Source organism: Rutilus rutilus, assembly GCF_951802725.1.
Source record: "Rutilus rutilus genome assembly, chromosome: 18".
NCBI classification, from domain to species: domain Eukaryota; kingdom Metazoa; phylum Chordata; class Actinopteri; order Cypriniformes; family Leuciscidae; genus Rutilus; species Rutilus rutilus.
The window spans coordinates 23,937,319-23,953,457 of NC_140231.1; the positions used below are offsets into that span (position 1 = coordinate 23,937,319).

Here is a 16,139-nt window from a genome sequence, read left to right on the forward strand (position 1 = left end):
TACAATTTGCCATTGTCTTTATTAAAAAAAAAAAGCAAGTCAAGTTCATAGTATGCATTAGCACCTTTAACGAAAAGCACAATACTCAATCAAACCTTCTCAACAATGTCCTGTTCTTACAACCAGACTAGACAGAGGTCTCTATAACTGAAGACCAGATAAACGGCAACGACAGGCATTCTAATGAGACGTCCCGAACAGCCTCCATGAGGTTGCCAGATCAGAGTTTAAAGGCCTGGTATTAAGAAAGTGTGTAATGCTGTGTGGGTTGAGGAGGTCAGAAGGCTGGAGGAATGTTATCTAGAGCTGTGTGGATCTGTGCAAAGGCCTCCAGCAACCCTGAGGCCACTCGAGAGACTGAGCTTATTGAGTGGCAGCATCAGTAACGTCTTGTCTTTACCAGGCCGGGGCAGTGTTGGCAAGTCGTCGCATACGCCTGCGAAAAAAAAAAAAAAAAGCTATAGTATTCAGGTGCAATACATATGAATTCATTTTATATATGAAACGACTGTAAAATAAATAGGCAAGGTCGAATTCGTCACCTTGTGTTTCTGTCCTGGTCTCTGATTTTCTTCTCCATCTCTGCGTCTGTCAGGGTCTCCAGCAGAGGGCACCACTGGTCGGCATCACCTGTGTTCCGAATGGCAATCTCAACCGTTGGTAATGGGTTCTCACTACAGGAAATGAGCCAGATGAGGTCAGAAGTGGACAGCATCACTTAAACATCATGGAAGACCAATGATGCATCATTGATGACCACTGAGGCACAAAGGTGATGGCTGATATATAGAAATACCCATTAAACTTTTGTTAAGAAAAACGGATTAAATTACTTTTAACCGCCATACAGATATCAAAGCCAGGCTGTGGCAGCACATGCAGGGGTTAAACAGAACAGTCTGTTCTGGTATCGCTATAGGTTTATGCTACGTCATTTTTAGGAGGAAAACTGAATTAGGCATTATCGGAATGTCAATATACAGGGACAAGTCCTGCAAAGATATAAAAATTAAGAAAATATGAAAGTACTCAGCTTCCCAGGGTATGAAACGTGGGGGGTAAGAGGGAGAGAAGATCAAGAAATTTTGAAGCATATTGACCTGAAATCAGACCTATTGGAACAGACAGTGGGAGAAGCAAACAATTAGAAGGTTATAGCAAAGCAAAAACAAAAAGCAATGAAGTTAATCACAAAGAATGAAACAAAAACTCGGTAACATTTTAACTAAACCACAAAGCGAATAATGTGCCATTTTCACCTATGATCTACAGACAGCATGATCTCATGGTGAAAATGTAATGCTAACTGGTTACGCCCCCACAAACCCCAACCTCTAAAAGGCAAAAGTAAGGTTGCAAGCCATGCAAGAGAAAAGCAACTGAATTATGAATCATTATGGAAGCAAAAATCAATGTAGGCTGTACTGCAGGGAGAAAATTGAGTTACTTTATAACCAACGGAGGAAAGAGAAACATAAAACTACTTCAGGGCATAATAAAGAGAAGTCACAATGCTTAAACAGTTGTCTGCTTGCTGTCGGACAAATAAACGAGATTGTAAAGGCCCAGACCGCATTAAAGATGGTCTCAATTTCGTGGCGTAAACAAGACATGGCATGTGTGTTTGTGTGTATATATGACCACATTATGGAAATTCCACTTCATACGACCTTCTATAAATCATTGTTTAAAATGGAACCAGGCCCAAGACATCTCTACAGACACACAGGATATAGATACAGGTCAAACAATACAGTACAGCACAAACAAACACATATCAATGTAAATATTACATGCAAGAACACCATACATGTGAGACATACGCTACCGTCCAAAAAATTTGGGGTTGTACTTTTTTTTTTTTTATTATTCTCTTACGTTCAATGCTGCATTTATTTAATCAAAAATACAGTGAATAGCAATATTGTGAAATAATAATAATAAAACAAATGATCTTATAATGTAATTTTTTTCCTGATGACAAAGCTGAATTGTCAGCATTATTACTTCCATCTTCAGTGTCACATGATCAGAAATCATTCTAATATGCTGATTCATATTTTTATAAATGAGGAAAACACTTGTGCTACTTAATATTTTTGTGGAAACCTGATATATTCTTTCAGGATTCTTTGATGAACAGAAAGTTCAAAAGAATTTAAGACAGAAATCGTGTAACAAATGTCTGTCACTTTCGATTTCAATTTATTGCATACTTGCTGAATATAATTAATTTCTTTAAAAGATATATTACTTATTTTATTTAATACGTTTATTTAAACATTTATTACTACTAATTAACTTATTATTACTTCTAAAAATGTTTTAATAAATACAATCCTCTGTACTCATCCATAACCATTTTATTCACTCCACTTGTTTATTGCTGCTATGAGTTTTATAGTTCGTTGCTTGACAGTGATTAGAATGCCATCCCAGACACATAACCCATATAAACATCTTTCTCACTGGTAAATAGGTTTTTGTGGCAAGTGGAAAAAAATTCAACCTAAACGCAAAGAAGTTGGATCATTGTCAAGGCATGCAGTTTCTTTTTTATATTCTTCACCGAAAAAAACTGTGAATAGGTTTTTAGTCTGTTTACAAAATACCTACTGATTATTGGGTAAATTCCAAGGCAATATTACAGGCTAGGGAAATAATTCATTCTCTGCCTTATGACAGTGAAGTGGCGGTATAAATACTAAAGAACAAACCATGTCTCAACAGCGAGCCGCAGAGGGAAAACCACAGCGAGTCTTCCTTTACACTCACTCGGTTTATAAATGAGTTTGGAGATCATGACAGCACATATAAATCATGGCAAGCAGTGATTTTGAAAATAAGAAACTGTCCTAAAATGACTCTACGGGGAATACAGTGTTTCTAGAGGGGATTGTGCATCAAGCCACTTCATTTATGGCCTACTGCATAAAAATGGACCATCATCATCCTGAAACTGAAAGCCCCAAGGCACATGAATTTTCTATCAATAGTTTTCACGAACTGTGAAGCACTGCTTGCCCATATGAGAAAGCAAAAGAATAAAAATTGAACTAGAACTCAAACTGATGTTTGAGGGGAGCCAGTATTGGAAGTGTATGGAAGTGCCCACCTGAAGGCGTACGTCCTCTGGTGCCAGCTGAGCTGTCCGCGGATGCTGTAGGCGATGGTGGTGACGAACTCTCCTCCGAGGCCCAACTCAGAGCAGAGCTTCAAAGCAAACGTTTCTGGTGAGTTCTCCTTCTCTGACATGTCCCATTCGAACTGGTCCACCAGAGAGATGTTCCCCACATGAATGTTTAGCTGAAAGCACAATGCAGGTCAGCAACGGAATTAACTAGGGATGCACGATATATCAGCCACCATATCGATATCGGCCGATGTATGTTCATTTTTAATATTATCGTTATCGGCCCGATAAGAAAACTTGGCCGATTTATTAAAGCCGGTAAATAATGGATTATTTCCTTCAGCTGAGACACTTCAGATGTGCAGTTCGCCATGATGGTTCTGAATTGCTTGAAATAGGATTGGAATCAATTCAAAAAGGAAAATACAGTTAAGTGCAAGTCTATCATATAGGCTGAGGCTACATAAAATTATAATGAGAATATCATTATAATTGTGTGTTTGAGGTAGAGGTCGACCGATTCATCGGTCGGCCGATTGATCGGTCGGCCGATTTTTTGCATTTTTAACATAATCGGCATCGGCCAATATCCAAGTGTATCAAGCCGATTATTAGGCAGGCGCATCTGTGGGCAGCCTAGTGTTGTTGTTGTGGAACACGCGTTCGACGCATGCTGCGCCTGCCTAGAGTCATTCTCCAGCAGAGTGAGCAGACCTCATCCAGTGCTTAAGGAAGGAGCTAAGTTCCTTGGAGAAAACTCCTTTATATTTAATTAAAAACTTTTGATATGTTACTGCCAACTTAGAGAAAAAACATGAATAGGCGACATGACGTTCGGCTACTTTGAAATTGATAGCGTAGTTGAGGTTGCATTAGCACAGCAGAAGGGTTGCGATCATGTCACAATAAGTAAGCAAGAATTTACAGACAGTGAATCTGAGACTTTTATTTGTTCTGTTTGTGTGTCTTATATTTGAGAGGGTTGTCACTCAATGCAGAGAAATAAGTAATAAAAAAAAGAGACCAACTATATGCTAGTGAAGGACTGGCTTTGCTTTGCTAGGGTTGGGTAGCTACAGACAGACCCAGTGCTAATACGGCACTGGAGCCTTAACGACCGTTATTTACCGGACAACGCGCATTTCTGTGCTTCATATCAGTGCTACTGTTATGTCTGTGCTTCTCTTGGATGCTCTGAAAACGGACGTTAGAATAACAGAAACATCGCTTCGCTGCACTTGACACTAGTCAGCAGTTAACTTTAGCATTCCGTTAGCTAGTAGCTGGAATCTGGATTAAACACGGTTAAAATGCTGGCCAAACAGTAGTGTAATGTGTGACTGTATTTCACTGTAGACTAGGGGTGGAACGGTACATGTTTTCGTATTGAACCGAAACGGAACAGGCGTCACGGTTCGGTGTATAAATTTCCACGGAGAATACACGCTATAAAAATAAATAAAACTCGCGTGCAAAGTAATGCGGAACTACTGTTAGATACGCGGGTTCTTTAGGGACACCTAATCTGTAGCTCCGCTTTAGCTCCGGCTGCGATGTAAAGATTGCAATGCGTTGTGTGTGTGTGTGTGTGTGAGAGAGAGAGAGAGAGAGAGAGGCGCGGGCGCGATCGAGATCGAAAAGTCGCGTGTGTTTAAAGTCGCAAAGTGTTTACTTATATTTGTGTGCAAACGCGCGCGCGCGTGTGTGTGTATGAGGCGCGGGCGCGATCGAACAGTGGAAACATAAAAACATACTCCGTCATTTTGTTTATCAGGACATCATTCAAACTGCAAAGTGTTTAAGTTACTATTAATTCAAATGTTAAGGAAAACAAATATATTAATCTGAAATGTAGCAAATTAATTTTCAATTCATTCAGGTACAATTACCAAACATATCTCAAGTTCTTTTTGTCTTTTGTACAAGTGCAGATTGGTAAAGTGTTCAATAAATGTTTTTGTTGAGAAATCTTGTCTATCTTAAGTAATTATTTGTGTTACATTTTATCTTTCAAATAGAGGTTAAAAACAAGCACATAATCGGCCAAATATCGGCCAAAATAAATCGGCAGCATTTATCGGCCATCGGCCGACCCGGATTTCAAAAGATCGGCATCGGCATCGGCCTGAAAAAAACCATATCGGTCGACCTCTAGTTTGAGGCATGGATTTAATGGTGTGACTTTTGTTTTTGTAGGCTCTCAATAATTATATAAAAATTTGGATTTAGATTTCTCGGCCAACACATCGGATATCGGCTTTTAAATCTAAAGAATTATCGTATCAGCCACGATATCGGTGCATCCCTAGAATTAGCCACATGCATTATGATTGGCTTTCAACATAGACTAAATTTACACTGTTCGTTTTTGGGATTGACAACCGGTTTCACTGACAGGTGTGAGTCTCAATGTCCCATTCACACAGCAACTTACTGTAACGCCTAGAATACTGTCTGTATAAATGTGCAACGGGAGTCAAGCCTGTATTCTCTAACCAGTAACCACGGTGACCAAAGTAATATCAAAGATGGCGACGTCCAAAAAAACGGAAAAGTCGTATCACTTTAAACAGCTAATTAAGTCTAATTTAGTCCAAAATTAAAAATTTGCTTTTGGGTACTACTGTAAAACACACCTTAATGATGACCCTCTGGTCTGTCTGCTCATCCAGAATGCTGTCGGTTGGGTAGGACTCGATCTGCTGTCTAATGGCTGAGGCGATGGCAGGGACAAAGGCGAGAGGATTCAGGTCCAGGTCATCACACAGGATCTCAGCAAACATCTCTGGAGTCATAAGTTTCTCTGGAGACGCAAAAGCAGACACTTCTGCACTTAAATGTCTTAAATACAATCAACAGCAAAAGAAAAGCGAAAACATACACTACCAATCAAAACTCTTAAGTCACTGAATTTGTTTTTTAGAAGAATTTGTTTTTTTAATACTTTTATTCAGCATGGATGCATTAAATTGAGCATTAAAGTGCCATAAAGACTAACAAAAAAATTCTATTTCAAACAAATGCTGTTCTTTTGAACGTTCTAAGCATCAACGGATTTGATGTTTCCACAAAAATATGAAGCAGCACAATTGTTTTCAACATATTATTATTAAAAGTAATAAATGTTTTTTGAGCACCAATTCAGCATATTAGAATGATCTCTGGAGGACCATGAGACACTGCAAATGAAAATATACTAAAATATATAGAAAAGTTGCTTTAAATCGTAAGAATGTCACAGCATCTAAAACACAGACAGATTGTGTCTGAACTTAATGATTTTCATTTCTTTATTAAAGTGAGATTAATAATGAGAACGAACCTTACTGTAATGGCTATTTGGGGGGAAATTATGCGTAACTGTCATGAAAACAATGTGCATAAAATGTGAGTTTTCTGAAAAACTTCAAGCAAACAACAGATTTTCTATTTTGCCGTCTTACCGTTCATGTTCCAGGTGAAGGCATCTCTGAGCTTCTGCCCATCAATCTCCATGTCCAAGCGGATAGGCACCAGGACCTCTGCCTGGGATGCATTTTCGTGGATGACTGCCGGGTCGTGGTCATCGAAACTATGCATTGAAAGAAAGCAGAGACCCATAAACACACTCTAAAATTAATTAGCACCATGTGCGCAGCATGTGCTCTTCAACTCCACACCAGGGCTCTGATTCTGAACAACTGCCCGCATTTTTCCTTCATGTCCTGCCCTTTCCTGACACAACAAATGCCTGAAAGTTTAACAACCTACATATGTGATTATGTGAGGGATTTAAAATGCTTGTCTTGTAAGTAATGACAGCAGAATGAAGTTGTTTTGGAGCATTGCTTTAAACCAACAGCTGTCTGGTGGCATTCTAGTCTGAACTGTCTCATTTAAAGCCAATCATTGACATTAACCACAGTCCTCAGAAGGGTATGTTGAAAAATTGCAAGGGCCATTATATTCAGCTAAATATCCCAAAATGACTTCCTCTTGGGATAAGATGATGTAGGTCAATTGAGGACCTAAAAACACAAATGCACCGGGCTAATTTCGGTTTGTCTTAAAAACCAGGACTTTCTGAGCGTTTGAACCTTTTATCAGGTTATCTTTTCGTGTAGGAAATGAGGAAGAAGGAACAGCACGTCCAAAGGAAAACTAGCCTATCAAGGGTATTTGCTTTTCATAACAATCAGAAAAGATTCTGTCAGCGATAAACAACATAACCTGAAAGAACCTCTTCGCAATAACAAGCCAGTGTTTTGGACTATTGCTTCATCTGCTGACCCAAAACAACTAAGTCATGGGAAGTATATAGCGGAAATGTGGTTTGGTTCCTTCATAAACATCCTCTGGTTCGATATTGTCCTGATAACATCATGCATTAATCAACAGTTGCTTAAATAATTATCCAGAGTTTTACATTTCTTAATTATATTTAGATTGAGCAACATGCCGATGATTGTTGACAGGTCGAACCCAAGAAATGTTTAAAGACCTGTGAAATGGCTTTCTTTCCTGTGTTGACATTTTTCTGCTTTCTACTGAAATATTTAAAATGGAGGCAGACAGCATCAAATTGGCTTTGTTTGTACTTTAGAAGTACGCAAGCATATACATTACCAATCAAAAGTTTGTGGTTAGTAAGACTTTTTAATCTTGAAAAAATCCTGAAAACGGTTTCCACACAAATATGAAGCTGCACAACTGTTTTCAACACTGATAAGAAATCTTTCTTGCGCAACAAAATCAGCATTTAAGAATGATTTATGAAGTGTCGCGGTAATAAAGACTGCTGCAAAAAATTCAGCTTTGACATTACAGGAAAAATTACATTTGAAACTATAATCAAATAGAAAATAGTAGTAGTAATAAGTAGTATTGCTATTTATAATTAAATTATTATTATACTAACTTTTAAGTAGTAGTAATAATTTGCAATATTACTGTTTTTTACTGTATCTTTATCAAATAACTGCAGCCTTGGTGAAGATAAGGGAATTCTTTTAAAGACATCTTACCGACCCCAAAACCTTTGAACAAGTTCAAGTACAAGGTCACTTTATTTGTATTAGCACATTTACAACAGCCACTAGGCTGACCATAGTGCTTTACAGAACAACCAGATTAAAAGATAGTAAGACCTGCATAACAACACATACAACACAAATAAGAGCAGCAAAGCTAAGCGAAACCTTAAAACCGTTAAAACCTTAAAACCGTAAACACTTACACGACCGTTCATAAGTTTAAGGTTAGCAAATATATAATTTATCTTACTGACCCCAAACTTATGAATGTTAGTGAATTTTTTTAATAGAATTTTTTTTTTTTAAGCTAACAGAAGTGGACGAAAAGCCATAAACAGAGTGTGTACTTGTCAAACTCATTACTCATATTACCATAATGGAAATGTCCTTTTCTTGTCACGTCCCATTCGGTTTCTGTTGATAGTGGTGGAACAAGGCACTGCGTCCAGGTGATGGGAGCTGTTGGGTAGGGTGGGCACCCATTGACTGCTCCTCTTTGCCTTCTGCTCCCTAAATTTCAGATACAAAGTTACAACAACATAAACTCCAACAGAAAATTCTCTTTTTGGGAACATACACACATATATATATGTATATATATATATATATATATATATATATATATATATATATATATATATATATATATATATATATATATATAAAGACATCAAAAATAATTTTTAATAATTTATATAGAATACATCGATAAAATCTGCTATAAAATACTTTTTTTAAAAATCGAGACTGGAAGTGTCCATATGTGTATTAAAGGGATACTCCACTTTTTTTGGAAATGGGCTCATTTTACAACTCCCCCAGAGTTAAACAGTTGAGTTTTACCGTTTTCGAATCCATTCAGCCGAATTCCGGGTCTGGCGGTACCACTTTTAGCATAGCTTAGCATAGATCATTGAATCGGACAGGACCATTAGCATCTCTCTCAAAAAAATGATTCGATATTTTTCCTATTTAAAACTTGACTCTTCTGTAGTTACATCGTGTACTAAGACCAACGGAAAATGTACCGCCTGAAAATAGGTCTAATAGGTTAGACAAACTTAGTCCCGGTCACGTTGGAAGTTACCGAGCTGGGGACTATTTTCAGGCGCTGCGTCATATCATTACGCCTGCTGCACTCATGGTACGGCAGCAAAGTTTCTTGATTATTACGCAGGAATGAGAGTATAGTTCCTAGCCATATCAGCCTAGAAAATCGCAACTTTTCATTTTCCGTTGGTCTTAGTACACGATGTAACTACAGAAGAGTCAAGTTTTAAATAGGAAAAATATCGCAACTCTTTGGTCATTTTTTTGAGAGAGATGCTAATGGTCCTGTCCGATTCAATGATCTATGCTAAGCTATGCTAAAAGTGGTACCGCCAGACCCGGAATTCGGCTGAATGGATTCGAAAACGGTAAAACTCAACTGTTTAACTCTGGGGGAGTTGTAAAATGAGCCTATTTCCAAAAAAAGTGGAGTATCCCTTTAATAAAAAATATTTATTTATCACTTCTTGTTCTCCATTTAGACCCGTACATCACATAACCGAGGACCACCAGACTCCTCACCTGAGATACGCCGGTGGCTCTGTGCTGATGGACACTGCCTTGTACTTCTCATCATTCCCCTCGAAGATCTCCTCACATTCAGACGCCTTCAGCAGGGTCACACTGGTGGCTAAAGTTGTGTAACCATGATTTAAAACAAAAAGAACACTGCACAAACTGCTGTCTAGAAGCAGGACTAAGGGACTATGAGGTAGGTGCTGCTTACAGGTGCTTTCTGGACCTAAGACTTTGCAAAGATCTTTCAAAGGGAAAGGAATCACTTACCGTGTGATGATGCTACGATCTTCTTCCGCTCCTCCACGGATGCAAGGCGTCTCCATAGTGACGGGTACCGCTTATACAGAGAGCCTCTGAACATTCGCAGGTAGTTGCCAACCTAAAAAGCAAAGACAAAGTAAATACTAAATGTGTTTAAAGGAAGACACTACACTGTTTTTTCATTCACTGGTCAATTTTGAGATTTTGGGCTATTTTGCTCCCATAACATGACTTTGATTCATGATACATGTATCATTCAGCTGGTTTATCTAACATTTTACTCCTAAAGATATAGTGATTTTTTTTTTCTGGCTGTCGACAGTATTTTCTCGTTTTATAGAGTAATAAAAAGAGATATCCACAATTCCCTCGGTATAAACCTTTAAATTATGTCAACAAAATGAAACGTGAATTTTGAACCTGGCTTTATCCAATGTTCAGATTTCTGTTCTGGAAATGTAAGAAAATTAATGCACATTAATGCAATTAATGCATATTTAATTTGATACTGCCTCATTTGCATATTTAAACAACATTTCAGAAAACTTGTACGTGGTGTCTTGTGTTAAAGGGTTAGTTGCCCCAAAGATGAAAATTATGTCATTACTTACTCACCCTCAAGTTGTTCCAATCCTGTAAGACTTTCATTCATCTTCAGAACACAATTTTTTCTAAGCTTTCTATCCTTCCACAGACAGCTACGTAACTGACACTTTGACGCTTCAAAAAGTTCATTAAGAGATCTTAAACTAATCCATATGAGTTGAGCGTTTAGTCAAATATTTTTTAAGAGACTCAATCACTTTATATGGTGGTGAACAGATTGAATTTAGGCTTTTATTCACATATAAACATTGATCAGCGAACATATACAGCTCAACCGAACCTGCTTGGCGCGCAAGAAAAAAACACTTATGGAGGCTCAAACGTGCTGCGCAACTCAAAAATGAACCTCATTAGTTCTTGCACGTCAAACAAACATGCATGAGCTTCCGTTTACCACAACTGATGTGTGAGTTGATGAATGTTTATGTGAATAAAAGCCTAAATTCAATCTTTTCATCATATAAAGCAATCGTGTCTCTTCAGAACATTTTGGACTAAACCGCTTTATTCACATGGATCAGATTAACAATCTCTTTATGAACTCAAAGTGGTAGTTGCGTAGCCGTCTATGGAGGGACAGAAATCTCTCAGATTCCATCAAAAAAATCTTCATTTGTGTTTCGAAGATGAACGAAGGTCTTAGGGGTTTGGAACAACATGAGGGTGAGTAGCCTCATTAATGAAAGAATTTTCATCTTTGGGGGAACTATCCCTTTAAAAGAAATGCATTGCTGTATTCGCAAACAACATACTACTCTTACTATCTCTGCCATAGAAAGATGTGCTAAAAATAGTAAGAGTAGTGTGCTAGTATGCGTTTCCGTGTGCATGGGGTGTCAGAGTATAATGTTTAAGTCAGTTGAAAGAGTTTTAAAATCATTCACACTCATGTTATTCCAAACTCTAGGTCACCATTCACTTTCATTGTGAGAACAGAAGCAATGAAAGTAGATGGAGACTGAGGCTGTCAGTTCTTAACATCTCCTTTTGTGTTCCAATGGGGGAAAGCATAAAGGTTTGGAACAACAGGGTAAATAATCACAGAATTACTTTCTGTGTGAACTCACTTTAACATGTTTAACATATTATTGAAATGAAAAACCGCTATATTTATAACGTTATCTGCCAACTTGTCTGGCCCAAATATAAATATCGCACTTCAAATCTGACTTTTATAGATCGGAAAGGCAAGTGCTTCACTTTATAGAGGAACAGGGATGATTGCAAGCTCTATTGATCATTTAATCATTCATTCATAACGTCGATATGCAGATGTCAGCATCTTTAACTGGCAACAACCAACAAAGACAAGTCAAAGATGTTTTAGTGTTAATCCGATGGCTACATTAATGCATTTCAGGTGTTAAAATACGCACAAATCTCTGTGAGACAGAAAACGTACCTCTGAACCTATCATGTAAAAATCCTCATCTTCCTCGAGTTGAAATTTTATTGGTTTTTGTCCAAATGTTTTACTCAACGCCATCTTTGCGAACACAATGAGCGACAACGCGCATGCGTATAAAGAAAGCAGCGAGGTGGGAAGAGCTCATGCTCTGGGGCGCAATGCTGCAGGCGTGCATTAATGTCTGCTGTTGGAGGACACGGATATGTTACAATACTAAGAGAAGTCTACTTTTCAACGGAATATTACAGTAGACTATTTATTATAAATGATTAAAAACTGAAACTCTAAACAAGAATAGAAATGATGCCAAGTTGGCAATAAACTGAAATAATTTTCAAGGGGACCTATTATGCAAAATTCACTTTTACATTTGAACAAATGTTTTTTGGCACTGTGTGTACACACAAACACCCTATAATGGTAAAAATCCATCCACTCCTCTTTTTTTCTTTCATAAGCAGTCTCAGAACAAGCCATTTGAATATTCTAGCATTTGTGCTGTCCCATATGCTTAGGCCCCGCCCACGACTGCTGACAGACTCTGCCCTATTAGCATAGACCACACCCTGAGTGAGCTGTACACAGTCTACCATGTTTATCTCCTCACCAGAGCATTTAACAGTAGCATTCAAGTAAGAAATATATTTTTTATTAAAGAGAGATTTTCTATTTTTCTTTTATTGTTTGATTCATATTAACAGCATATAGCAGTAGGTACTAGCCTACTGTATAACACATGCGATTTCTTTACTTGCTGTTTACGTTCACAGACATAACCGACTGAGTTTATGTGAGTATTTGTGTGTTTTGACACAAACTTGAGTGTATTTGAAAGTTGAAGTGCAATAAGATGTGAAAAAGAACTTAGTTTAATACTCACTGGACGGTGCGTAACTGCGCGTGCTTCGGGTGTGTGCGCTCAGAAAACCATATATCACAAGTTTATACATATATGGCTTTAAAATGCATGCAGATAAAACACTTTAATGATGAGGAAGAACTGCAATGTCACGTGAGTGTGACTGCAATAGAGATGATAATCAAAACCAAACAGATGTTTTAGTTTTTGGCAGAGTATCTGAGGCAGGAGCTATAAAGGCTCCGCCCTCTTCTGGAAAGTGGGTGGGGAGCAGCAGCTTATTTGCATTTAAAGATACATGGACGAAAACAGCATGTTTTTCCTTCCACTCAAAAATGGGCATTTACAACATGGTTTAATAAAATCTCTGTGGGGTATTTTGAGCTGAAACTTCACAGACACATTTGGGGGACACCTGAGACTTATATTACATTTTGTAAAAAGGGGCATAATAGGTCTAACTAAAACTAAAACTGAAATAAAAATAAATTAAACAAGTAGCCTAATACAAAAAGCACGTAATGGAATTACTAAAAACATTATGCTCCAAGCCAGCTTAAGAGTTATTTCACAGGCTGTATATTCAATACATTTTATATTGTATAGTCATCATTTGTTTGCCATTGCTTGTATTGCTTGTACAGGAACATGAACAATAAAAGTAAACATTTTATGTTAATAAAACTGCTTTTATAAATGTAAAAAAATTTGAATTTTTGAACTTGAGTGACCTTTCACTCAAGTTGTGTTACTTCAATATTCAATCAATTAATTACAAATGTATGAGACAAAACACGGTACACGCTAAAAGAAAGGCCATTAAGGATTCGGCTGCTAAAAATATTTACTTTACTAATAGACTATTAAAACAGCATTATCCATTAAGCCCACCAGGGTTTCACTGAAGAACATCTTGCTTGAGATCTGTGAGTCATATAATCTAAAGTCAAATTATTTAAATTTATTTGCAATTATGTGACTATGGCATAGTCACTATGCTAATTAGACTGGGAAGTTTGGAGGAAAATGTGCTTGCGATTAAACGGTACAGCCATAAATGTTTAAAACAGACCTTTTAAAATGGTAATCAGGTGTGACATCTCCATTAGAAAGAAGAAATTTGCTCATTCTACATTCCTGTGGTGGTATTTCCTAAAAAGGTGGTGGAACTCTTACATCTGCAGCACTTTCCAGACACCTGAAACATAGCCCTGATGGATAGAAGCTGGCATATTCGCTGATCTAAACCATTAACACAGGTCAAAGCCTGAACTCGCTTCATTAACGCAAACACATATTTTCATTAAACATGATGCATTAAACTTCACATTATCCTTTGGCTTGGAACATTAATAATCAGTCATTACCAATAAGATTCACAAATACTCTTCCTGAAGCAGTTTAATCACATCTTTTGGTGTCCTTTAGGGGGAAACAATTGTGAAACAAAACTAATCAACGTTGTAAAATGTTTGGCAAAAACATTTAATATACTTTTATGAGTTTATTTATCTATCGCACTTTTTTTTATTAAATATATAAAAGAGCCTAAACAAAGATAGTTCAATACAGCAAAGACCCGAATGTGCTAAATAATCTACATAAGGGACACTACACTGTCATAATTGTTTCTGCAAAATGAAATAGGCCCAGAGTGTTATGTGACCTCATTTCATAGTTAATCTGTTCAGTCAATAAAGAAAATCATAATTTTACAAGAGTGCTCCTCTTAGATAGTTTCACATGAGAGATTCAAACACAGTGGAAGATAATAGAAAAGACAGAACTAAGCCTCAGAGGAAATAGAAACCGCCATCTAATTATTTGCGTTTCTTTACTTAGTTGGTTTTTGGATTTGCCCTCATACTGGTTTATAATCCTAATGAAATGATGGGATAATCCCACAGATCTAACACTTCATTGCCTGTTTGAATAGAAGGTACCTTCATCCGCAGTTGGCTTAGTTGTAGCTTATAAATGATACATCTTTGCTTTTCTATATTTAAGGGTGTTAAACACTAACCACTAAAATTCAAATGAGACTTAATTGATAAAATTCACTTGCATCTATTTTCCAAGCATATCTTGTCCCGTTTTAGATTCTGCTGTCCATGTCTGCTATGAACACTAGATGGCAATCTTGTATAAATGTTCCTCAACCTCTGCCCTCATAACATTGAGATGGTTTCAGTGAGACTATGCTGGAAATTACTCAGTTTCACTGGTCTGTCAGCCCTTATTCATTATTGAAATGTGTATACTGAGGGAGTGTTTGCTCAGTTTGAATGTTTTTATGTGTGATTCAGCTTTAAAAATGTCTCAAATGCCTGCCAAAGCCCTCAAAGCCAGCAGAGAACTGCAAAAGAAGCAATGAAATGAAATGCAGGCACATTTCATATTTCTCAAACACCACATGCATCTTGTGAACTTGAATCTATTTTTCCAAGCATATCTTGTCCCGTTTTAGATTCTGCTGTCCATGTCTGCTATGAACACTAGATGGCAATCTTGTATAAATGTTCCTCAACCTCTGCCCTCATAACATTGAGATGGTTTCAGTGAGACTATGCTGGAAATTACTCAGTTTCACTGGTCTGTCAGCCCTTATTCATTATTGAAATGTGTATACTGAGGGAGTGTTTGCTCAGTTTGAATGTTTTTATGTGTGATTCAGCTTTAAAAATGTCTCAAATGCCTGCCAAAGCCCTCAAAGCCAGCAGAGAACTGCAAAAGAAGCAATGAAATGAAATGCAGGCACATTTCATATTTCTCAAACACCACATACAGGCGCCTACTGTTGTCAGTAGTGTGCTATTGTGTGTTTTGCGGCATTTTTTAAATGCGTCTTCCCTGAAAATGTTATATTTATACTTCTCTGTGTGTAAGTGCATATTCAATTGAAGAAAAACATTTTTTTTTAACCAATTTCTGGTCATAATCCAGCACTCACAGTGGCCATAAACTTTACAGGGCACGCAGGACTTCCAATGAATTCAATATTGCAGACATAAAAACCCGTCTTCCTGAAAGGAATCATTATGATGAATTCCAATCCTGACATAATAATTTAGTGCACATATGGACATACCAGGCTCCATGCGCACTGGCATGATTGTTTCTGACCCTACAGAAAGCTTTTATTCTTTATTAGAGAAATGGATTGGAGTGCTGGCAAGCACTTTCAAGTAAAAAAAAAAAGAAAAGAAAAAGGACCAGGAATCGTCCATAGTGGGAACTAAATGTCTGAGACCACATTGAAAATCTGGTATTCAAAATCAAATAAGCCTGGGG

The 16,139-nt window shown here is 37.4% G+C and overlaps 1 protein-coding gene across 2 annotated transcripts; it reads right to left on the reverse strand.

Moving 5' to 3' along the window:
- Positions 1-12,109, reverse strand: smarcb1b (SWI/SNF related BAF chromatin remodeling complex subunit B1b). 2 transcript variants are annotated; one of them, XR_014625180.1, is made up of 9 exons: positions 11,984-12,109; positions 9,982-10,093; positions 9,718-9,826; positions 8,518-8,655; positions 6,577-6,704; positions 5,770-5,936; positions 3,116-3,306; positions 543-1,112; positions 1-436 (listed from the first exon to the last, which is right to left on the reverse strand). XR_014625180.1 is itself a non-coding variant. In XM_084387373.1 (9 exons), exons 1-9 carry the CDS (start codon positions 12,065-12,067, stop codon positions 397-399), a joined length of 1,101 nt encoding a protein of 366 aa, XP_084243499.1. In that variant the 5' UTR covers positions 12,068-12,109; the 3' UTR covers positions 1-396. The 2 variants fall into 2 exon arrangements, 1 of the variants encoding a protein (XP_084243499.1); XM_084387373.1 differs by having other exon boundaries at positions 543-674.
- Between the last annotated feature and the right edge of the window lie 4,030 nt (positions 12,110-16,139).

Coding starts and splice junctions, on each gene's coding strand:
- smarcb1b (XM_084387373.1), bottom strand. CDS start 12,067: ATGGCGTTGAGTAAAACATTTGGACAAAAACCAATAAAATTTCAACTC. Junction 675..3,115: donor CAGAGGACGTACGCCTTCAG/GTGGGCACTTCC, acceptor CATTTCCTGTAG/TGAGAACCCATTACCAACGG. Junction 437..542: donor GACCAGGACAGAAACACAAG/GTGACGAATTCG, acceptor TTTTTTTCGCAG/GCGTATGCGACGACTTGCCA.